Source organism: Brachycentrus maculatus, unplaced genomic scaffold, assembly GCF_059751285.1.
Source record: "Brachycentrus maculatus isolate JH-2025_06_01 unplaced genomic scaffold, ASM5975128v1 h1tg000452l, whole genome shotgun sequence".
Lineage (NCBI taxonomy): Eukaryota > Metazoa > Arthropoda > Insecta > Trichoptera > Brachycentridae > Brachycentrus > Brachycentrus maculatus.
Genome location: NW_028281199.1, coordinates 1,504,480 through 1,529,864, shown reverse-complemented (window position 1 = coordinate 1,529,864; position 25,385 = coordinate 1,504,480). Strand labels below are relative to the sequence as shown.

General features: G+C 33.0%; 1 protein-coding gene across 1 annotated transcript in view; it reads left to right on the top strand.

The window, feature by feature from the left end:
• Positions 1 to 25,385, top strand: part of LOC148302462 (dual 3',5'-cyclic-AMP and -GMP phosphodiesterase 11-like) — a 168,510-nt gene that overhangs the window by 90,303 nt on the left and 52,822 nt on the right. The window contains exon 6 of the mRNA XM_088271576.1: positions 5,049 to 5,199. Within this exon, the coding sequence (XP_088127702.1) occupies positions 5,049 to 5,199 (151 nt within the window). The remainder of the gene's footprint in view (positions 1 to 5,048; positions 5,200 to 25,385) is intronic.

The following is a 25,385-nucleotide window of genomic DNA, read 5'->3' as shown; positions in this document are numbered from 1 at the left end:
TTCGAAGTGAAAAATCTGTTGGAAGTAGTCAAGTCAGGAGTCGAGGAGGAATAATCGCCGTGTATGTATGATAACATGCATGAATGTGGAAGTGGCGAAGATTAATTGCGTGTGTGTGTGTGTGTTCACTACCATAGTGTAGTAGTCGGCACATTTGGCTACCGTACTCTATGTCTCGCGTTCGATAAATAAGGAGTTTTTCACTGTAACGTTTATTAAATGCTTCTCTGGCCTGGTAGCTGAAGCGCATGTCCTTGGCTTTATACATTTAACGATCAAATAAACAAGCGAACGAATAATGCAGTGCCCTATGCACCATCGGGTGTGGATAAAGGTCAATAGTGTATATATATATATATATATATATATATATAAATATATATATATAATATATATATATATATATATATATATATATATATATATATATATATATATATATATATATATATATATATATATATATATATATATATATATATATATATATATATATATATATATATATATATATATATATATATATATATATATATATATATATATATTTATATATTTATATATATATATATATATATATATATATATATATATATATATATATATATATATATATATATATATATATATATATATATTATATATATATATATATATATATATATATATATATATATATATATATATATATATATATATATATAATATATATATATATATATATATATATATATATATATATATATACCCTCTCCAAGCACAAGAGCTTGGTCTCTTTATTGGATAGAACTGCATTATTGATTTTAAGATTGTAAAAGTAGAAATGTTCAGAAAATTAATTAAAATTACAAAAAATACTTTTGTATCCATATTTAATAAATTAAAAAAATATCAAAATATATGATCAAAATTTAAAATTAACTCCTGAATGGAGAAACCCAGATTCGTTCACAGGGATATTGACATAGTAAAAATAAGATAGTAAATAAGATAAAATTTATCTTCTTATATTGCTAAGCCAATTAAAGTTTTTTTTAACGGGCTTGAAGTCACCCGATGCCACGTTTCCTCCCCCAGAAATTCGACACCAGACCGCCCCTTATTCAAGAAGCGACCGAATTATAACTTTTCCACTTGCGGGGTGTATTTCTTCGCCGCGGAGTAACCGAATTCCTCGTACTATCATCCCCGCTTGATAAATTAGTATCTCTGTCATGTGGCGGCGCAGGGCCGGATCTGGTTCCACTATCCGTCCATTCGTTGACGAGACGTCACGTTATTAGTGCGCGACAAGGACTTATCGCTCTCCTCTTATTTCCTTACTCCCTGGCTCTTTGAACAATTTGTTATTATTTATTCTATATATCAGACACTGGATTATTCACCCTACGGATGACATATCAATGCCATAGGTGTCTCAATTCAAGATGGAACATCTATCGTTTTTATGTAAAACAATATCTTAAAGCGGTCGGCTCAGATGTCGAAATGATCTGCGAGTATGTATGATGAGATGCATAATTGTGGAAAGACGAAAAATGTTTGTTAAGACAGAAAAGTTAGGCGTTCTTTATTCTCTGCGTACACCTACGGGCAAGTGGCGTGAATGTTAGTTATTGGGTTAGTTAATTATCAGTATTTTTTAAAAATCTGTTGTGATACATATTTCGATGCATTCCGCGTCATTTTTAAACACCGCATGTGAAGCCAAGTCAAAAATTTGACTATTTTTTATTTTTTTATTTTATCAGACACTGGAACACTAACCCTATGGATGACATATCGCTCACTCTTTTCAAGAACGTCATAAATCAAAAATCGTCAATTTTCAGTTGTGTATGTTTTCCAAATGCCCAGAAAATGTACTATATCCCAGCAAAAGAGGCATATTTTTAACTTAATATTTACCCGGTACAGGGCAGAAAGTGTTGTTTTTGCATTTTGAAGAAAACGTATTGTTTAATTATTTTTTAAATATACTAAATATTTTTCAAATGGAGAAAAAACCTTCAGGTTTTACTTAAAAATATCTGTTGCACAGTAAAAAGTTCAGTAAGTGGCTTGATATTTATTTTTAATACATTGTATTATATTTTTAAACTTTAAAAACGTTCTCCTGAAAAATCAAGTTTTTTGATTTATGACGTTCTTGAAAGGAGCGATATTAGTATCATAAGTATCTAAACTTGAGATAAAACATCTACCATTTTTATATGAAAGAAGATTCTATGTTTATATATATATTCAATTTAACTGTCACCAGATTACCACTCTTTCTTAAAATATATTGTGACACTTATCAATATCATAAGTGTCATTTTTATATGAAAGAAGACCATATCCATATGTCATCTTAATATTACTTTTTAAATACCACTTTTGCTTAAAATATGAAAAAAAATAATGACTTTGAAATCTGGCTTCGGCTTATTCAACACCGCTCATCATGGCCCTTCTTAGGCTGCCTCGTAAGTTTCCTAGCCAATTAATACTTGCGTGGATTTAAGTTACTATAATTTTATTAAATTCGTTAGTAAATCTAAGCAAAACCACTTGCTTATTTCCTCTGTGTTATTGAGTCTTATCATGGCCTAGGCTAAGCCCACTAAGGCTAACTTATAAGTTTCGTAGCCTATTCCTACTTTTGTCCGTCTCCGTAGTGTAATGGTCAGCACGCTCGGCTACCGTTCTGGAGGTCCCGGGTTCGATTCCCAGGGGGGTCAAATAAATATAAGTGATTTTTTCACTGTAATATTTATTCAATATTACCCTGGACTGGTACCTGAAGCGGAGGGCTGATCACCTTTCCTTCGTGTGTAAAAACGATCAAGATAACACTGTGTTCATATGAAGCAGTGCCCTATGCACCATTGGGGTGCGGATAATGGTTTTATTATTATTATTATTATACTCTTTAATTTAACATGAAATAAAAGTAATTTAAATACTTTAATTTCATGTTTTTTTATGAGTGATAATTCTAAGCAAAAACACTCGCTAATTTTCTCTGTTCTTGAATCTCACCATGACCCTGCTTAGGCTAACTCATAATTTTCATAGTCTTTTCTTCCTTAATATTTAAAAGTTAAAAAAATTAATATTTAAAAGTTAAAATTACTATAACTTCATATAATTTTTTAGTGAAAATTCTAACCAAATACACTCGCTATTTTCCTCTGTGTTCTTTAAGCTATTTCACTCCTCCTCCTCCGACTATCGCAAAGCCCACCAAACCGCGGTCGCCGAGACGGCCCTGGCGACAACGGACGTTTGACGAATAGCTAAGGGGCGTCAAGGCAAGCCTTTTATTATTTTAATTAATTGTTATAATTGGAAACGCGTTGCTGCGCTGGGCCCATTTTTCATTTTCCCGAATTAATCTTACTTGAAAGTAGTTGTTTAAAGGAGTATCGTTTCTCATGTTCCCCTGCCACCTAAAATTCTTTTCGCGTAGTAAGATAGAGTGAAACCTCTACCTATATTTTTAAAGGGACCTATTGAAATAAACTACGAATGCGGGATAAAGAAGTCAATACACAAGGAGTAAGATATGTATAAGAGTTTCTGCTTCACAAAAAGCTTCTTTACATCTCACCAATAGATGTCTGTAGTGAAGTTCTAGTGATTCAAGAACAAGGTTTCTAAATTGGTTCATATATACAGAACTTCCAAGAATTTGAGTTGTGTGGTTGTCAATAATGGGTAGAATTGGTGAATGTTACACGTGTGAAAAGTGATCACTTAAACCAGCCCATGACGGTCGTCAGCCCCGTAAATGCCCAGACTTCCATATTCTTCTTCATCTTTGATGAGATGTCAAAAAATAATAATACACAATGACATACAATCGAGGAAAAATTACCTTCCTCCCAATCGCATAACCATTGGTAGGTTGAAATTTTAAGAATACAAGTTTTAGATGTAAATAAATGTATTTATTTTTAAAAAAATACAGAATTGAACAGAACCCAAAGATCTTCAGACTTCTTCTGCTGTATCCATCACACAAGCTTTTGATAGTCTGTTCCACACGTTGAAATATTGTCGTCGAATGTAACAAATTGAGAATATTAAAAAGAATGTTAAAATAATCACACAAATTATACCAAATATGTAGCATAATTCAAACGATGAATGCGGTCAAACGGTAGATAGAAACGATCGATGCGGTCTATTTTTGTACGAATTTAATTTGGGGTAGAATAAATAAACGACACATCCGGGAAAACGATTATTCGTGAAACGATAGATAGAGGTTTCACTGTATTTTATTTCTAATAAAAAAAATATTTGGTAAATACCACTTTTTCTTCAAATCTATACTGACACGTGTTTCGATGCTTTCCGAATCATTTTACGAAGCATTAAGATAATATACGAAATCTGAGTAGTGCTGTTATCAATCATTGGTAGAATTTTGAATGTGACTCGTGCATAATGTTAACACCTTAACCAGCCTCTGGCATGTTGTAAGTCCTGTAAATACTCAAACTTCCACTTTCTTCTTCATCTATGTTAAGTTATAAATAAAAATATTTTTTCAATAAACAACCTAATTTAACTTACTTACTAACCATCCCGCCGCTTCCCCCCAGGCAGAGAGAATAGAACGCCATACCAATCTGTCTTTGCAAACAATCTTCGCCTCTTCGACGTTCATGCATTCCTTTTGAGGGATCGCATTTCTTTTACCAGCCTTTTAACTGTGCTTTAATCAGACTCCTCGGATAATCGGCGCCCTATTTTACTATTCCTTCACCTCCATAGTGTAGTGATTAGTACGCTAGGCTACCATGCTGGAGGTCCCGGGTTCGATTCCCAAGAGTGTCAAAATAAATATTTGTGATTTTTCAGTCTAATATTTTTTTAATATGACCCTGAACTGGTACCTGAAGCGGAAGGCTGATCACCTTTCCTTTCTGTATTTAATGATCCAGTTAAGACTGCTTCTATACGATGCAGTGTCCTATGCACCATTGGGTGCGGATAAGGGTTAGAAGAAGGATTTTACTATCGAGATGAATTCTGTATCCTGAATTTTGTTCCAGGTGTCTGGTGTCCAAGTTGTTCGACGTGTGTCCCCGATCCACCCTGCGGGAGATGGAAAGGAAGGAGGAGATCAGGGTCCCGTGGGGGACCGGGATAGTCGGCTACGTCGCCGAGAGCGGAGAGCCTGTCAACATACCCGACGCCTACAAGGTAGGATCAGCTGTTCACATGTTACAGCGCCCCCTTCAAACTGTTCACATGTTACAGTGCCCCCTTCAAACTGTTCACATGTTGCAGCGCCCTCTTCAAAGTGTTCACATGTTACAGTGCCCCCTTCACTCTACACCGCATCCAAAACCACAAGAATAAACATTTCAAAATATTTAACATCTACGATGCCAACAAGGTAGGATCATCTGCTCACATGCTACAGTGCCCGCTTCAAAGTGTTCACATGTTTCGGTGCCCCCTTCACTTGTCACCGGATCCAAACTTTATCAATAAACGTTTGAAAATATTAAACATCTACGATGTCTTAACGATAACATCAACTGTTCACACATTACAGTGCCCCCTTCACTCGTCATTGGATTCAAATTCATATGAGTAAACATTTTAAAATATATAATTTCAAAGACGCCTATAAGGTAATAAAATGATTAAAGAAAACACATCGTTTTGTACCACTTGAGTTTTATTATAGACTACATGTTTCAGAAGTTAAACTTCCATCATTCATTTTATATTTTAGTTATTATGCAGACCTGAATGATGGAAGTTTAACTTCTGAAACATGTAGTCTATAATAAAACTCAAGTGGTAAAAAACGAAGTGTTTTCTTTAATCATTGTAACATGTCTTACCACAAAGTTAATGCCGAAACAATAAATAAAATGCCTATAAGGTAAAGTCAACTATTTTCTTTTAACAGTGCCCCCTTCGCTTGTCACCGGATCCGAAACCACTTGAATAAATACATAAATAATAAAAGAATAAAAAAATGTATTGTTTAGTGGACAATACCTTTTTTTTCAAAATGCAAAAATAACATTTTCTGCCAAAGGGCAGATAAATATTAAGTTAAAAATATGCCGCTTTTGCTGGGATAAAGTACATTTTCTGGGCTTTTCGAAAACATGCACAACTGAAAATTTAAGATTTTTTTTATATAACGTTCTTGAAAGGAGTGAGCGATATGACAGTGCCTCCTTCACTTTTTGTCGGATCCTAGATCATATGAGTTAACATTTTAAAATATGTATTGTGTATCTACGATGGTTTCACGATAAAACCAAATATCACCTTTTTTTTACTGCCCCATTCACTTGGCATCTAGACCAGCTATAAGTTAATAATGTCACAAAAGCAAAACAACCATCAGAAAATAGATTAATATAATTTACAACATTATTGTATTTTCTGGCGTTTCTCATGTGTGTGATTATAATCCAGGATTCAGACCTCACATACTAATATAAGAGTTTCTGCCTAGTAAAAAGCTTCTTTACATCTCACCAATAGATGTCTCTAGTGAAGTTCTAGTGATTCAAGAACAAGGTTTCTAAATTGGTTCATATGTACAGAACTTCCAAGAATTTGAGTAGTGTGGTTGTCAACAATGGGAAAAATTAGTGAATGTTACACGTGTGTAAAGTGATCACTTAAACCAGCCTATGACGGTCGTCAGCCCCGTAAATGCCCAGACTTCCATATTCTTCTTCATCTTTGATGAGATGTCAAAAAATAATATGATTAATATAATGATATCAAAAATCGTATTTTGATTTTTATCAATTGAAAAATAATGTTAAAAAATAATTTAGCATTTAGGTTTATACTATCAACATAGTCTTTTGTAGAGGTAGGTAATAATTCTTTTTTTCCCTCTTGTTAATGGCTCTTTTCACCCCTCAGGTGTGTTGTATCCAAAGGGGTAATATTTCACTCTAAGGTTCTACAATAAAACTCTCCGAAATACATACTAAATAATTTATTATTAGATTAAAACCAATATTTTTAGCTTTTCCACTTTTTTATTTGATCAGCGACCGGGTTTCGTCGTTACCGACATCATCAGACGGTCGCTGGTCAAATAAAAAAGTGGAAAAGCTAAAAATATTGGTTTTAATCTAATAATAAATTAAAAATGCAATTCCATCACGAAGTGTCAGTGGATAATATAAATCTATTAAAAACATACTAAATATTACTTTTAAATAATGTAATTCAGATAATGGCACTCCATCATTCAATTTTCTATCACAGTATGTTACATAATATTTCAGTTGTATTTTTTATCATTTTATACTGATTGTTTTAAATGTTATATATGCAATAAATTTATTGAGTAATTCCAACCTTTTTTTTCGGCGATTTTTTCTTTCAACTGTTTTTTAAAACATGCTACAAAATACATAGTTATTTTCTAGCTTTACCCAGCTGTACGATACTATGTCTCAGTGTGGTTAAATGGAAAAGAAAGAAGAAAATAAAACCACATTTCTTATATAAGAGTTTCATTTCATAATGCTAGTAAATACACAATATGTATTTTAGCAACTGTCTAGAAGCACGCTGTCCACCATGAGCAATGACCAATCTTGCTGGGCTGCTGTTATTTTAAACAAATGGCGCTGTCATTGCGGTTAGTACCCATTTTATAAAAATAAAAATAGGAATTACCTGATATCTGTAACATTTTCATTTATAAAGATAAAAATACGAGCGTTTTTGAATGCAACGTTTTGTAAGAATTACAAAGAAATCGATGAAAAAAATATTTAAGATTTTGAACAAACGACATTTTTTCATTTTTTAGATGAACAAAAACATGCGCGATTTAAAATGCAACGTTATGTCATAATTCAAAGCAGCATATGCAAAACAATTTTTCTTTAGCAACGCTGTTTTTAATATAAATGCAAAATTCACACTTTTACTAAAAACGGAATATAAAACTCTTCTTATTTCGCATTGCCGATAATTGACGTTTCGCCAATAATTTGTACACTGCCAATAATTGATTGCGTCTCCTTTTATGTTTTATTGTTGCCTTTAGCTACTTGGCTATAAAATCCAAAAATAAGTAACATAAATAAGAGAATATGGAATGTGTCTTAAAAATATTGTACGAGAAAATACCGATAATTCGCGTCGTAAAACTGCTGTCCATCCCACCAAATCCTACCCTCACACGACCTCCCCTTAGCGGGGTGGTATAAGTGACCATGCCGATATTCGGAGTAGGGATTATTGACACAGATTTACTAATGGAATGGTAAATAACATTTTCTTATATTTGTTATGTTAACATTATTATTATTATCGGAGGGCATGTCGCTCACTCCTTTCAAGAACGTCATAAATCAAAAATCGTCAGTTTTCAGTTGTGCATGTTTTCAGAATGCCCAAAAAATGTACTGTATCCCAGCAAAAGCGGCATATTTTTTACTTAATATTTACTCGCTATAGGGCAGAAAGTGTTGTTTTTGCATTTTGAAGAAAAGGTATTGTTTAATTATTTTTTTTAAATATGCTAAATATTTTTCAAATGGAGAAAAAACCTTCAGGTTTTACCTAAAAAAGATCTGTTGCACAGTAAAAAGTTCAATAAGTGTCTTGATATTTATATTAAGTACATTTTATTATATTTTTAAACTTTAAAAACGTTCTCCTGAAAATCAATTGTTTTTATTTATGACGTTCTTGAAAGGAGTGAGCGATGTATGAGTAGATGTATGAATGTGAAGGAGGCGAGGAGCGTATTTCAGGACGGAAGAGTGTGGCGTTCCATCCTCTCTGTCTACCCCTGCGGGGAAACGGCGTGATGGTAGTAGTAGTAGTTACATTATTATTTTCTTTCAAATTGCCTCAATCTGCATAGATATTTTTACTTATTTTATCATATACATGATTACAAATTAAAATAATATTATTTCATTAATTGATTCGGCATTTTTTTATTTAAGTTTTACTTAGTAAATGCCACTATTTCTCAAAATCTACTGTGACACATGTTTCGCTGCATTCCGCATCATTTTCAAACACCGTATTTATTATTACCACAATATTAATTTTTATGTGTTTTTTAACAATAAAATACAACTAAGTATTTATTGACTTGGCGTTTAATTTGTAGAACTCCATTTTAATTTATGTATTAATTTTAAATCAAACACAGATTTTTTGAGTCTACTAAATTGTATTTTATTAACAAAAAACACATAAAAAATTATATTGTGACAATTGTTTCGCCTTGTTAGGGCATTATCAAACGAATGTGAAGATCAAATCGACTACGGTCCTTATGTAGCTATACAATTCTATGTGACAGTTTTAACATGTGCAGTAATAATTTATGGGAGACAACAGTCGCTAATGGGAGATGTAGGTATGTACCCTTATATTTGTTTCTAAATTCTTCCCTTCCCAGAAAACAAATATAAGGGTACATACCTACATCTCCCATTAGCGACTGTTGTCTCCCATAAATTATTACTGCACATGTTAAAACTGTCACATAGAATTGTATAGCTACATAAGGACCGTAGTCGATTTGATCTTCACATTCGTTTGATAATGCCCTAACAAGGCGAAACAATTGTCACAATATAATTTTTTATGTGTTTTTTGTTAATAAAATACAATTTAGTAGACTCACAAAATCTGTGTTTGATTTAAAATTAATACAACTAAGTATACCCAAAAAATCTTCGTTTGATTTAACAATTCATTTTTCACAGATTTTTTGAGTCTACTAAATTGTATTTTATTTTTTAAAAAACCCTTAAAAATAAGTATCGTGAATTGTTTCGCCTAGTTATTGCATTTTCAAACGAATGCATTCACACATAAATCGAAATGGAGCTCTACAAATCAAACACCAAACCAAGAAATAAATAATAGATCTTATTTTTCGCCTCTTCTACATCAATGCATCTCCTCATACATACCCGCCGTAAACATATAAAAAAATTCAAAGTAAAAATTTGGAAGATACTGTTTTGTATTTCGCAGTCGTTGGGGTGAGGCGCGCTACCTACAATTTCAGCCACCGACCGCCTCTGGCCATTTCATCTCACGTCATCCCTCACGTCACTCTTCAGTCCCGGTCATCCTGGCGTACCCTCGCGGGGACAGTCGCTATATTTCAACCCCCTCGCTAATGCCGAGACAAATGCGTCCCCGATCCGTCCTCCCCCCTGCGCCCCCCTGCCCGCGCGACCCCCCGCGGAGCCTGAGAGAGATCTGTGACAGTTTAGGCTCGCAGATTTATGGGCCTCTTCTGTAAACAGCGTCCTGGTGAACCACGAGATTTCTCAAGTCCTTTGTGCAAAAAACTTTGAAATAAATTGTTACAAGTTTAACACGAAATCGTAAGCTTTTTAAAACTAAGGCGGGATTTACGTTAGGTCAGTTGCTGACGTCAGTACCTACTGGCACCAAAAAACCGACTTACACCGTTTCTTCTTCTTCGTCTTCTTTAGCCTCTTGTCCTCCACTGCTGGATATAGGCCTTTTCTGGCATTTCTCGTGTGTGTGATTATAATCCAGGATTCGGACCTCACATACTAATAAAAGAGTTTCTGCTCAATAAAAAGCTTCTTTTCATCTCACCAATAGATGTCTCTAGTGAAGTACTAGGGATTCAAGAATTCAAGAACAATGTTTCAAAATTGGTTCATATATATAGAACTTCCTAGAATTTAATTAGTGTAGTTGTCAATAATGGGTAGAATTGGTGAATGTTACACGTGTGTAAAGTGATCACTGAAACCAGCCTATGACAGTCGTCAGCCCCGTAAATACCCAGACTTCCATATTCTTCTTCATCTTTGATGAGATGTCAAAAAACAGACAGAGTGGCGTTCTATTCTTTCTGCCCACCCCTGAGGGAAAGCGGCATGATAGTTAGTTCTCTAGTTTTTATAAACTCCGCAAAAAAAATACCAATTTTTGTTTTTGCTACTTTACGTTTTACAACTTTTTATTTCGTGTTTGTACGACGCGTGTTTCCATACTAACAACACCATTTCCAAACAGCAAACAGGGTATGCGAAAACTAACTTAAAATTCAGAAATTGTACTCGCGAACAGTAGGATGGGCGGTAGGGCTGCGCTAAGGGTGGCCCAGTTTTTTGTCAAATTTGAACCTAGATATAAAAGGGAAAACTTTCAGTCATGGTTGTATCATTAATTAAGGGTTTATTTTAACTTCCACAAATTCCTCCTGTTTCTAAATGTTTTAACAAACCTTTTATTGTTAATAATTAAAAAAAAATATCTTAACGTATTTTCTCATCCATTGCGATTACACAAAAAGGATATTTTATTTATTTACAACATTTTTAATGGTCAGCACTCAAAATGTTGTAAATAAATTATCTGGTCAAATTATAAGCTTAAATAAATAATAAAAATGAAAATGATATTTTCTGGCGTTTCTCATGTGTGTGATTATAATCCAGGATTCGGACCTCGCATACTAATAAAAGAGTTTCTGCTCAATAAAAAGCTTCTTTTTATCTCACCAATAGTTGTCTCTAGTGAAGTTATAGTGATTCAACAATGATGTTTCAAAATTGGTTCATATATATATAGAACTTCCAAGAATTTCAGTGGTGTGGTTGTCAACAATGGGAAAAATTAGTGAATGTTACACGTGTGTAAAGTGATCACTTAAACCAGCCTATGACGGTCGTCAGCCCCGTAAATGCCCAGATTTCCATATTGTTCTTCATCTTTGATGAAATGTCAAAAAATAATTTTATTTATTGTTTCGGCATTCACTTTGTGGTAAGACATGATGAAATCGTTAAAGAGTAATACTTATTTTGTTATAACGACAAGTTTTGGAAGCTATGCTTCCATCTTTAGTTCTAAATAATAAAAATAATAAAACCCTTATCCGCACCCCAATGGTGCATAGGGCACTGCGTCATATAAACGCAGTGTTATCTTGATCGTTTACACATGAAGGAATGGTGATCAGCCCTCCGCTTCAGGTACCAGTCCAGGGTAATATTGAATACATATGACAGTGAAAAAAATCACTTATATTTATTTTACCCCCCTTGGGAATCGAACCCGGGACCTCCAGAATGGTAGCCGAGCGTGCTGACCATTACACTACGGAGGCAGACATAAAAATAAAGTGTTTATATTCAGACTTGAAGATGAAAGCATAGCTTCCGAAACTAGTCGTTATAACAAAATAAATATAACTCAAGTGGTAGAAAACAGATGTTTTCTACCACAAATACTGACTCATTGATATCTCGACATAGACGAAAAAGATGAAAGTCTGGGATCTATGGTCAACAGGTCACTTTATACACGTGTAATTTTCATCATTCTACTCATGATTAACAACCACACTACTCAAATTTCGGAAGTTACATAAATATCATTAGCATTAAAAAAACTATTATATCTTTAATAAGTATAAAAAATAAACAACAAACAAACAGTTTAAGTCCCTCTCTAAGCACAAGAGTTTAGTTTCTTTATTGGGAAGAACAGAGTTACCAATATTAAGATATGTTAAAAGTAGAAATGTCTAGTTAGTGAATTAAATTAATATATTTTTCGCGACTATATTTAATTAAAAAATTATAATAATGCGATTCAAATGAGTGAAGAAAAAATGGTACAAAAAATCTACGAGGCGAATGTTGTTGGTAAAAGAAGCAGAGGAAGACCGAGGAAAACTTGGTGTGTTCAAGTATGTGGTATTCGCTACTTTCACATGAACGTGGAAGTGGCAAAGATTATTTGCTTAGACAGATTGGTGTAATGTTCTTTTCTATCTGCCTTCCCCTGCGGAGAAGCAGTGTGATGCGCGTGATTAATTAGCAGTTAGTTATTTTTAGTTATAAAATGGAAAATCAAAAATTGAATGCTTCAAATATCGACTGTAGGTATTTCGATTTTCAATATATGTATTTTTTATTAAGTTCTAAGTTAGGAAATTGATCGTCTTTCATCGCGCTTCAGTGCATCATTCAGCAGTCTGTATTCTGAAAAGCTTTCAGTAACAAAGTATCAGTCGGCATGAAATCTTCAGTGAGCCGTGAACGCGAAGAAAGACCTACGTATACGTTTGTATGTACATTAGGCTGGCCACGCTTGTATGGAGAAAAAAATTGACGTTTTTTTATCCGGCACTGAAAGGAAAAGGTGCCAAATGATGCTTTTACTACACATTCAAAATTTAATAAACATTGGATTACATCTTTTGCCTACAGATCGACTTTTAAATTATTTATTGTAACTGCAGACAGTTAGTAGAATTCCATTTTGAATTGTTGGGTAATATATCCAAAATTAAACGCGGTTATTGGATTGAATTCTACTTTTATTTACAAACATATGATAATATGTGACGCGTTTCGTTATCAAACTCTCCGCTCGAGTGTTTGATAATGTCTTTATAAGGCGAAACGCGTCGCATATTATCATATATATATGTATGTAAATAAAAACAGACTTTTAAATATGAATTTTCTTGTTTTGTAGTTGAATTATTGCAGTAAGGCTCAAAAAGTTATTTTTTTATATTTCAAATTGTTCTAAAGGTCCTTAGAAAAAGTTGATATATAATAGTGAGAGTTTATTTTAAAACATTTATTTTAAAAGATATAAAATTTGCCAAAATGACATTCATAAAAATATTATGTACTTCTTCAAACATATTAACACAACATATTTTTTTTATATTTGTCTGACCACACTAAAAACGTGTACGGGAAATGCTTCCACGTATGCTGGTGTTCCTCGACTTGACCCACCCACCCCTTAAACACCCAAACACAGGTCTGAAATCATTACCTATGGATGTATAAAAAAAGTCATGTTTTATTGTTGGAATCCAAACTTCTACTTACCTCGAAAATCACAAACATTGTTAAACTTTGATATTAATCTGGGAGTAGATAGAGTTATGAGAATGAATTCGTGCGTTTCTTACGGAGTATTTAGCATCGTTTTATCGTTATTCCCTTAAGAAATCCAAATAACTTAAAACGCCCCAGCCTAATGTACATACGATCTGGCTCTTCTACGGCCTACAGATCCTAAAAAACCACTCAAAGGAATGAAGTCGGTTAATTTTTCACCGACACCCATATTCTACAATCAATATTTTGTATTAACAAGCCGAACTCGCTTTTATAAAATTCAAAGTATACGATTTTATTTTTGTATCGTAAATTGGTTGGAAATAACACGCTAAGCGATGAAGATTTTTAATTTACCAACAAAATGTTTATCTATGTGTAATACAGTACTAAGAACGTTTTTCCTGATGAATTGAAGCATTCATTTCTTTCTACTGAAAAGAAAATCGATAATTCACTTTTTTCTGAACTTCACTGAACTCTCCATTTACACGGTGGATGGATACGTTTCACGCGAAATCGTGTAAAAAAGTCAACTAAAATTCTTCTCTGTCCATCTTACTCCTCATTACTAAAGATTGTGACCCTTATCGAAGCAATGACTCTTCTCCAGTTATCCCTTGACTGCGCTGCACGTAGCGTCTCCAACCACTGAGGTGCCTGCTGCTGCCTTAACTTGATCGGTCCATCGAGTGGGGATCTTCCTCTCCCTCTCTTCCCCACAAGGCTACTGATCGCAACCAGTCGTTCCAGGTTATCTTCATCGCCACGCTCAACGTGTCCAAAAAACTGAATAATCCGTCCTGTACAGACACTGGCCAGACTCAAGCAATCCAAGTGTAACTCCTGATTAAAAATATATATATATTTATATGGTAGAAAGGTTTCTTTGTTTTTGAACCAATTCATTATTACCATTTTTTACTTACAAATGCTTATTGTATCTTTTTTTTTATTAAAAAAAAAATAATTATAATAAAACCCTTATCCGCACCCCAATGGTGCATAGGGCACTGCATCATATAAACGCAATGTTATCTTGATCGTTTTACACGTGAAGGAAAGGTGATCAGCTCTCCGCTTCAGGTACCAGTCCAGGGTAGTATTGAATAAATACTACAGTGAAAAAAATACTTGTATTTATTTGACCCCCCTCTAGGAATCGAACCTGGGACCTCCAGAACGGTAGCCGAGCGCGCTGACCATTTTTTTTTTTTTTTTTTTTTAAACAGAAAAAATTTAACATAATAACAAATATTCACAACATTTTGAGTGTGTCCAAATACTTGTTCACAAAATCTGGATTATCTCCAATTACGGGAGTTATTTTCATATTATTTTTTGACATCTCACCAATAGATGTCTCTCGTGAAGTTCTAGTGATTCACGAACAATGTTTCAAAATTGGCTCATATATAAAGAACTTCCAAGAATGTGAGTAATGTGGTTGTCAATGATGGGTAGAATTGGCGAATGTTACACGTGTGTAAAGTGATCACTTAAACCAGCCTATGACGGTCGTCAGCCCCGTAAATGCCCACACTTCCATATTCTACTCCATCTTTGATGAGATATATATTCACATTCAACCCGTTTTTACTTAAGATATTTACAAATCACTAAAGATGTCTAGAGGCTGTGTAATAATTCTTTCCTGATTTTCTGGGTAACTTTTACAGGTCTTCCTCCGCTCTTATTCTCTACTGCATTCGCCTCATAAATCTATGTTGCCGTTCTTTCCTCACTTATTCGCTCCACACGACCGAATCATCTCAACACCCTTTCTTAATTCTATCCTTAAAACTTATCTCACTCTTGCATTCTTTCCTCATTTCACCAATCGAACATCTACCATGCATCGTTTTGCCTCAAAATGATCTAAGAAATCGCATTTCGACTGCATTCAGTCTACTTTCATCCTACTTTTGCTAAGTCTTTGCTTCACTTCCACACAATAGGGTTGGTTCCACACACAGGACCCAATTGTGCAATGGCAAATTAGCTTTCGCTGTTAGGCTTTTATTTGCTACAACTGTTTTTTTTTATTGCAATAATTATTTTTTACAAAATACATATTTAAATATAAAAAATAGTTGGTAAATATGCAAAATATTGAAAATATAACGTTTCTACTTCTCTAATAAAGTAGGTACTTGTGTTTTGAGAGGGAGTTCGTTTTACAATTATTTTTGTTAATTATAATTATTATAAGTAAATTATTTTCAAAAATAAATTAATTTCCTTTCAATATCAATATTAAATTTATATTAAATACCTTACCCAAGCATAAGAAATCATCTTTCTCTTCTACAATTTTTCCGTTCACTCACATTTTTCGCCCGGATCTCCACATTCTTTGAAAACCAGTTTTATGTTCAAGATTTTTTAATATTATTTCTGTACGGCTAGCGAAAAACAGCAATTATATTAGATCACTGGGCTGCATTAATTCTTTGTGACGATGTTCCGTTCTTTTTGCAAAAACCCGATGCTTTTCATACTTAAATCATTTAATTAAGTTTTACTTTTATAAAAAAATACTAAAAAAATTCTAAGGTTTTATAATTGAAAACGATATCCTTAAAAGATTTCTGCAACAAAAGACATATTGTCATCATCCTAATTAATGAAAAATATGTATATATACTCTTCGTCTATGTTGAGATATCAATATAAATAACTCAATGAGTTGACAAAACATTGTAAATAAAATAATTGTTAACAAAAAAAGTTTAATGCAAATAAAACATCTTGTTTTAATGCGTCCATGATTTAAATATACTTAAATTATTGCGAGTAAAATAACTGTTAAAAATAAAAGATTAATGCAAATTAAACATCAATTTTTCAATGCGTCAATGATTAGAAGATACTCAAATTAATGTGAATAAAATATCTGGTCAAGAAAAGATTATTAAAAATAGAAAATCATATTTTTTAAAGCGCCGATGATTAAATGATTTGGACACGCTCAAAATAGTGTCAGCCCTAAAGTTTTTGGTCGTTCTATACCATTTTTTTAATAATGTTTTCAACTCACGAATCCACGAATTGTTTGCGAAACAGCTGGTATTGAAATGATTTTCGATCCAATAATAATACTGGCGGTGGTGTTTGAAGCGATAAGTTTTTCTTGGGTCAACGCTTAGTTTCGAGGTTTAGGGGATGGACACCTTCGGGGGTTTTTTGTCCCCTAAGCCGGCCGAATGTGGCGCGGGTGTATGGACGTTTTATGGGAGGGAGGTTATTTATAGACGGCGGTGCTTTGCTGACAGTTTGCAAGGACGCCCACTACAATCGACTCCGAATTTCATTTTCAGGTTCGCTGAAAAACTGTTTCAGGTTTGGATGAAAACTGTGTTTGTCGGCTACAGTTATTTGACCCAGCTAATATTTTTTTTAATATGTTTTTGACATCTCAATAAAGATGAAGAAGAATATGGATGTCTTGATATTAACGGGGCTTATGATCGACGTCATAGGCTTCTCGAGTGATCACTTTACACACTTGCAACCTTCGCCATTCTACTCATGATTGACAACCACACTTATTTTTTTAGAACTCCTAGTTATATGATCAATCTCATGACATAGAACATATGAGTTCACAACAGCCGATACTTTTTTATTTGTATGCATGATCCAACATTATTTAATTTTTTTATGTACATAGTTTATAATCTGTCCGCCTCCGTAGTGTAATGGTCAGCACGCTCGGCTACCGTTCTAGAGGTCCCGGGTTCGATTCCCAAGGGGGGTAAAATAAATATAAGTGATTTTTTCACTGTCATATTTATTCAATATTACCCTGGACTGGTACCTGAAGCGGAGGGCTGATCACCTTTCCTTCATGTGTAAAACGATCGAGATAACACTGCGTTTATATGAAGCAGTGCCCTATGCACCATTGGGGTGCGGAAAGGGGTTTTATTATTATTTTATTATTAGTTTATAATTTGACTAGTTATTTTATTTACAATATTTTGAGTGTTCCTAAATACTTGTTCGCAAATCAGGATTTTCTCTACATAGGAGTTATTTTTACATGTCAATATAGTTTGTCAATCATGAGAAAAATTGGTGAATGTTACACTTGTGTAAAGTGATCACTTAAACCAACCAGCCTATGATGGTTGTAATTCTCAAAAATGCCCAGACCTCCATATCGTTCTTCATCTGGAATATTTACGTGGAATATCGTAGATGATTATCATCGTTGAACAACAAACTGGACAAAAATATCAAAATCTTCTTGTACACAACCATGATACACGATTTACACACAATGAAGGTTTGATAGTCCCAAGAATCATTTATAGATATGGAAGTCGAACTTTGCAATATATAATTCCAAACATTTTTAATTTGTTGCCGCCGGATGTTAGAGGTCAAAATAAAATATGGAACAAAGGCAAAATAAAGGAATGGGTAAATGATCAAGTGTTTCTGCTATGAAAATTGTAAAATAGTTTATATTCTTAATTTTCTCTCTCGTTTTTGGTTATTTATTAGGTTAAAATGGATAAAAACAATTTAAAAATAAAAATGTATGTACAAAAACCACTCCACCGACAAGACAAACAACGTGGCTTGGTGGGTCTCTGCAAAAAATATTTTTAATATGCTTAAAATTGTTCTTTAAATAAATGTTTGCTATTTTTTTTTTTTTAAATAAACATAAATAAAAATCTATGCTGATATCAAAAACGTCATAAATCAAAAATCGTCAATTTTCAGTTTTGCATGTTTTCGGAACGCCCAGAAAATGTTCTATATCCTAGCAAAAGAGGCATATTTTAACTTAATATTTACCCGCTACAGGGCAGAAAGTATTGTTTTTGCGTTTTGAAGAAAAGATATTGTTTAAATTATTTTCTTAAATATACTAAATATTTTTCAAATGGAGAAAAAACCTTCAGGTTTTACATAAAAAGATCTGTTGTACAGTAAAAAATTCAATAAGTGGCTTGATATTGATTTTTAATACATTGTGTTATATTTTTAAACATTTAAAACGTTCTTCTGAAAAATCAAGTTTTTTTATTTATGACGTTCTTGAAAGGAGAGAGCGATATGTCAAATAAAAAATATGGATAAAAAGTGAGTTTGCCAAATTATTTTGAGAGATCCCATTCAGACTACATTTGGCCTATGTACTCATTCGGCGCTATATAAATTGGCTATATTTATTATTTTTATTATTGTGAATCATCCTGGAATTGGACTATGTAGGTCATATTTATTTAACCCTCCTCGGGGGTGGAAGGCATCGCAAACATAGAGGGTGTTATAACTTATTGCTTATCGGTTCTTAAACACCTCTATATTCGTATAATAATATTTTTTCCACGTCTGCCCTTTGCCCGTCTGTTCTCAACTGGGTCAAAGTAATTATATATATCCTCTGACATACGAATAAACGAGAACTTTTAATGCCAAAAAAATCGTATTTTGATCCGAAAATATCATATGTTATCGATTATGCACACATCGCTCACTCCTTTCAACAACGTCATATATCAAAAAACTTGATTTTTCAGGAGACCGTTTTTAAAGTGTAAGAATATAATGAAAGGTTCGAAGTCGAGATTTTGTTCTGGAAGTATCTGCTCTTGCCTCAATCCCATAAGTGGCTATTGGTCGAACACATGTTTTGTATATTTTTATTTTACTTTCTATTCTCATGTGTTTGTTTCTCCACACCAAGTTTCCAAAATTCATCCAAAATAATCTAAATTCAGTCGAGCGCTTGCAACGAGCTCATCGAGCTCCAGTGCTCCGGTTAAGAACCACTGCTTTAAAGTTTACAAGTCAATTAGTGTCCATCAATTGCTTCGAATATTAGCAATTTAATTCAATTTTCTTTAATTATGTTTAGACATTTCATCAATCAACCCCCTTTATCGAAAAATTTCATTTATTTATGTAACATTATTTACTCACATTTGAATAAAATTCCTCGGGGGATTTGAAAGTCTGTAAATTAGATTTCTTTCTGACTAAAGTAATTAAACTTTAACCGAGAAATGTTTTAGCAGCCTTCGTAAAGCTTATTAATGTTAATTTCAATTTGATATTAATTTATTATTCTGTCTCTCGCAACGTGCCTTGTAATATAATTAAATACTTAAATATTTCACAACACTTTACATTCAAAACGTTTTGAGTGTGTTCAAATACTTGTTCACAAATCTGTATTATCTCCAATTATAGCAGTCATTTTTCATATTATTTTTGATATCTAATCAAAGATGAAAGATGATTTTGTCCGCCTTCGTAGTGTAATGTCAGCATGCTCGGCTACCGTTCTGGAGGTCCCGGGTTCGATTCCCAGGGGGGTTTAATAAATATAAGTGATTTTTTCACTCTAATATTTATTCAATTTTACACTGGACTGGTACCTGAAGTGGAGGGCTGATCACCTTTCCTTCATGTGTAAACGATCGAGATAACACTGCGTTTATATGAAGCAGTGCCTTATGCACCATTGGGGTGCGGTAAGGGTTTTTTTATTATTAATCAAAGATGAAGATGCTCAATAAAAAGCTACTTTTCATCTCACTAATAGATGTCTCTTGTGAAGTTCTAGTGATTCAAGAAAAATGTTTAAAAATTGGTTCATATATATAGAACTTGAGATTTTGAGTAGTTTGTTGTCAATAATGGGAAGAATTGGTGAATGTTACACGTGTGTAAAGTGGTCACTTTACACTATTTACTTTTTATTATTTATTTTTTATTCAGGCTATGACTGTCGTCAGCCCGTAAATACCCACTCTTCCATATTCTTCTTCATCTTTATGAGATGTCAAAAAATAACTTGACATCCAGTTACTATTTCCACAAACCCTTCACTTTTTCTTCTTCTTCTACTCCTGCTTGGGGTAGGCCTAGTAGCCTGTTTTAAAATTTGTTTTTTCGGTTTCGAACTTTCGATTCGTTACTAAATTTTATAATTGTTTGACTTCCTAGTTTATTTGAATTCTTGTCCATTTTTTAAGATTTTCGAATATTTTGTCTGTTTTTGGCTTTTGATTTGTTGCTTACTTGACGTAGTTTTAATTTAATACCCGTTTTGAATCACTTTGAAAAGCCATTCTTTTGTTCAAATATTTAGTCAGTTTTAGGATTTCTGATTACTTAATAAATATTTTAATTGCCCTTAAGTGTACCCTTTTTTAATTAATTTATTAAAATATTCGTTTTTCTTGTTTGTTTTTTCCTCACTACTTCATTTTTTTAATGCAATGAATGAAGAATATGTAATTTTATTCAACTCCATCTATGCTTAGTCCAAAAATATTATATATATATTTATATATATATATATATATATATATATATATATATATATATATATATATATATATATATATATATATATATATATATATATATATATATATATATATTTAATATTATAGGATACGTTCCGATATCTAACACCAGAAAGTAATTCCCTGGCGACTCCGAGTATCAACAAGAGTGATTCACCAGCAAGCCCTTATAAGGGACACCAGACGGGCCGTGTGCATGTCCCTAATAGGCCACCTGTCCCCGACCTTACTAGAATGCTGCAACACATTGCTGAACTCGTTTCTTTCATCGACTCCTGTTCTTTCCACCTTCCTCATTTAGAAAATCTAAAAATTACACATACTCCAAAGAAGAGTATTTGAAAGATCGCAGTTGTTGGGATATGAAAAATATAATATATTTGACATCTCAATACGTAAAACTCCTTAGAAGAAGCTGGACTGTTGACTCTCGTCAAGCCCTTCCGTTCCACTAGAAGAGTGTATCTTATATCATATTTAAATAAGTATCATACATCGTTTTTCCGCATTTTCGTCTGAGAGATCACATTTAGATTACAATCAATATTTCTGTCAAAAGTCTGGGTATTTACAGGACTTTCGGCCTATCATGTACTGGTTTAAATTAATATTATACTTTATACACGTGTAACATACACGATTTGTACCCATGATCGACAACCACACTACCTGAATTTTGTAACTTATATATCGCTCACTCCTTTCAAGAACGTCATAAATAAAAAATCGTCAGTTTTCAGTTATGCATGTTTTCGGAACGCCCAGAAAATGTACTAAATCCCAGCAAAAGAGGCATATTTTTAATATTTACCCGCTACAGGGCAGAAAATTTCGTTTTTGCATTTTGAAGAAAGAGTAATGTTCAATTTTTCTTTTAAATAAACTAAATATTTTTCAAATGCAGAAAAAAACATTCTGGTTTTACCTAAAAAGATATGTTGCACTGTACAAAGTTCAATAAATGGCTTTATATTTATTCTTAATACATTGTGTAATATTTTTAAACTTTAAAAACGTTCTCCTGAAAAATCAAGTTTTTTTTATTTATGACGTTCTTGAAAGGAGTGAGCGATATATGTTATATGATTCATACATCGCTTCATGTGCGAGTTAACGGCAGTATCTATAGTGAATTTGAGTAAACTTTATTTTAGCAGAGACCATTTTATTTATATGCAAGATCCTTTATTCGTAGTCTGGTTGTCAATCATGCATGTTACACGTTTGTAAAATGATCACTCAACCAGCTTATGACAAGTCGTAAGCTCTGTAAATGCCCAGATTTCCATATTCTTCTTGATACATGTTAAGATGTCAACAAATTAAAATTGGTTCTTAGTGAAGAAACCCAGATTTGTGAACAAGTATTTGAAAATGTTTTGAGCATTATTAAGGTTAAATTTTCGGGAAATTGTATGGAAAAGATAATTAATCTCATTCAAAGTTAGCGTTTGCAAGACATTTGAAGACACTGGGAACCCATTTTGTGACATTTAAATTCCCTTAACAGAGACATATGTAAATATGGAATGACATATTTCGTATTTGGGCCGTTTTTAGGCACACAAACGTGACGGATTTATAACACGCTGTATGCCTGGAGCTGAAACGATTCTGTCATTTTTAGACGGGCCTTTCTTTTCATATTGCTAATATATCACGGAACGTACCAATATTTATTTTATTCTTCGACACGTCGAAGGACGACCTTTACGGAGCTGAAATCTCATTTGGAGATTTTGAATTTGTTTTACTTTGGCATTTAAAGAACTAGAACTTCGTGAAAGTACTTTTATATATATGTATATACCTACATTATTATATATATATATATATATATATATATATATATATATATATATATATATATATATATATATATATATATATATATATATATATATATATATATTTATTTATATGTGTGCGTGTGTTTACACATGGTATAATACTAACGATACTCAACCACGGGTTGGTGTGGATAAGATTGGTTAAATGAAAAGAAAGAAAACATAAATCTCACATATATAACGTTTAATTTCACGTGTGGTCCTATCATAGGCTGACAGTCGTAAGCCCCGTATTGAAGTATGCCCAGACTTCCATATTCTTCTTCATCTATGTTGAGATGGCATAAAATAATCTGAAATGTAACTCCTATAAGGAATTGAAGATAATCCAGATTTGTATTGATGTATTTGGATATACTCAAAATGTTGTAAATAAATTAACTGATCAAATTATAAGCTTAAATAATGAAATGAAAAGGATGTATTCCAGCGTTTCTCGTGTATATGATTAAAATCCCGGATTCGGACCTCACATACAAATTAAAGAGTTTTTGCTTAATAAAGAGCGGACAGTTATAGTAAAAAATCGGACAAAATGGTTGCATTCCTGTGAGAAAATTGTACATTGATAACAATATAACAAATGCCCTCAATAAAATTATGTAATGTAACTAACTAACTAACCATCACGCCGCTTCCCCGCAGGGGTAGGCAGAGAGAATAGAGCGCCACACCACTCTGTCCTTGCAAACATTCTTCGCCTCTTCCACGTTCATGCATCTCCTCATACATACCCGCCGATTGTTACGACTCCTAACCTGACCACTTTCAAGTATTTGGCATACCTGATAGTGCCATGTTTTTCTCGGTCTTCCTCTGTTTCTTTTCCCACTAACATTCGCCTCATAAATTTATTTAACCGTTCTTTCCTCACTCATTCGTTCTACATGTCCAAACCATCTCAACACACCTTTCTTAATTTTATCGATAATGCTTATCTCAGCTTTGCATTCCTTCCTTATTTCACTATTCGCACATCTATCATACATCGTTGTGTCGCACATTCTTCTGAGAGATCGCATTTCGACTGCATTCAGTCTACTTTCATCCTTCTTTTGCCAACTCCATGTTTCACTTCCATACATTTGAGTTGGAACCAGGACTCCGTTGTGCACTGCCATGTAATGTTCTCAATACAAATTGTGTATTGATAACAAAGATATACAGCAACGAATAAACTCAATTTTCGCCAGCTTTTTCTAAACAAGATTAAGGGAAATTTTCAGTCTCGCCGCCTTGCTAGGTTCAATTTACACTAAACAAAGGCGTTTTAAATAATGGAATTGTCGCTTTTTACAGTACGCGATCTCATTTAAAATGGTTCTTTCGCGTTTAGACGAAATGTGGCCATGTTGTTTGTACTCTACTTTAACGTAAAGGGAAATGAAATAACTTATCTTTAAATTTCAGGCGTTTAAACTCTAGCTACCCTTTTAAAGAATTTGAGTGAAAAATAAATTGAACCATACACAATTTTCCATTATTTTTTATTTATTTATTCATTTGAGTGACTCAATGCTTATATATTTATTTATTGATTTGGCGTTTATTTTGTAGAACTCCATGTTAATTTATGTATGAATGCATTCGTTTGAAAATGACATAACTAGTCGAAACAATTGTCACAATACTAATTTTTATGTATTTTTTTTAAAAATACAATTTAGTAGACTCAAAAAATCTGTGTTTTATTTTTAAAAAATATTACATAGACTCTATACTTGTTTGTACTTTAAAATTTTAGAACATGATTGCATTTTCTATTTTAATTGTTATTATTTTTTCTACATACGAGTATCAGTAATATTGTTTATAGAATTGTATTAAGCATAGTCCTTCTCCGTCATTGTCAGCACGCCCGACTACCGTGCTGGAGATCACGGGTTCGATTCCAAGGGGGGGATCAAATAAATTCATTGATTTTTTTACTGCAATATTTATTCAATATTACCCTGGACTGGTACTTGAAACAAAAGGATGGTCATCTTTCTTTTATGTTGATTGTATTATGTTGATACAGTGCCCTATGCACGGTAGGGTGCGGATAATGGTTTGAAGAAGTAGTATTGTAACTAGCCATACGACGTCTGCTTTTGAGAAAATATGATTTAAATATAAAAATTAAACACTTGTTTCAAACCACTTTTAAATATGGCAATGTTAACACTAGTTTCTATAACAACAGATGCTCGGATCAACAGGTGAAAATGCAAACAGTTATGTAATTTTACTTGTTGATGAAACCATCAGCAGTTCCCAAAACTAGTGTTTTTATTGAATTCAAATAAAATACTTGTTTTTTACCAATTGAG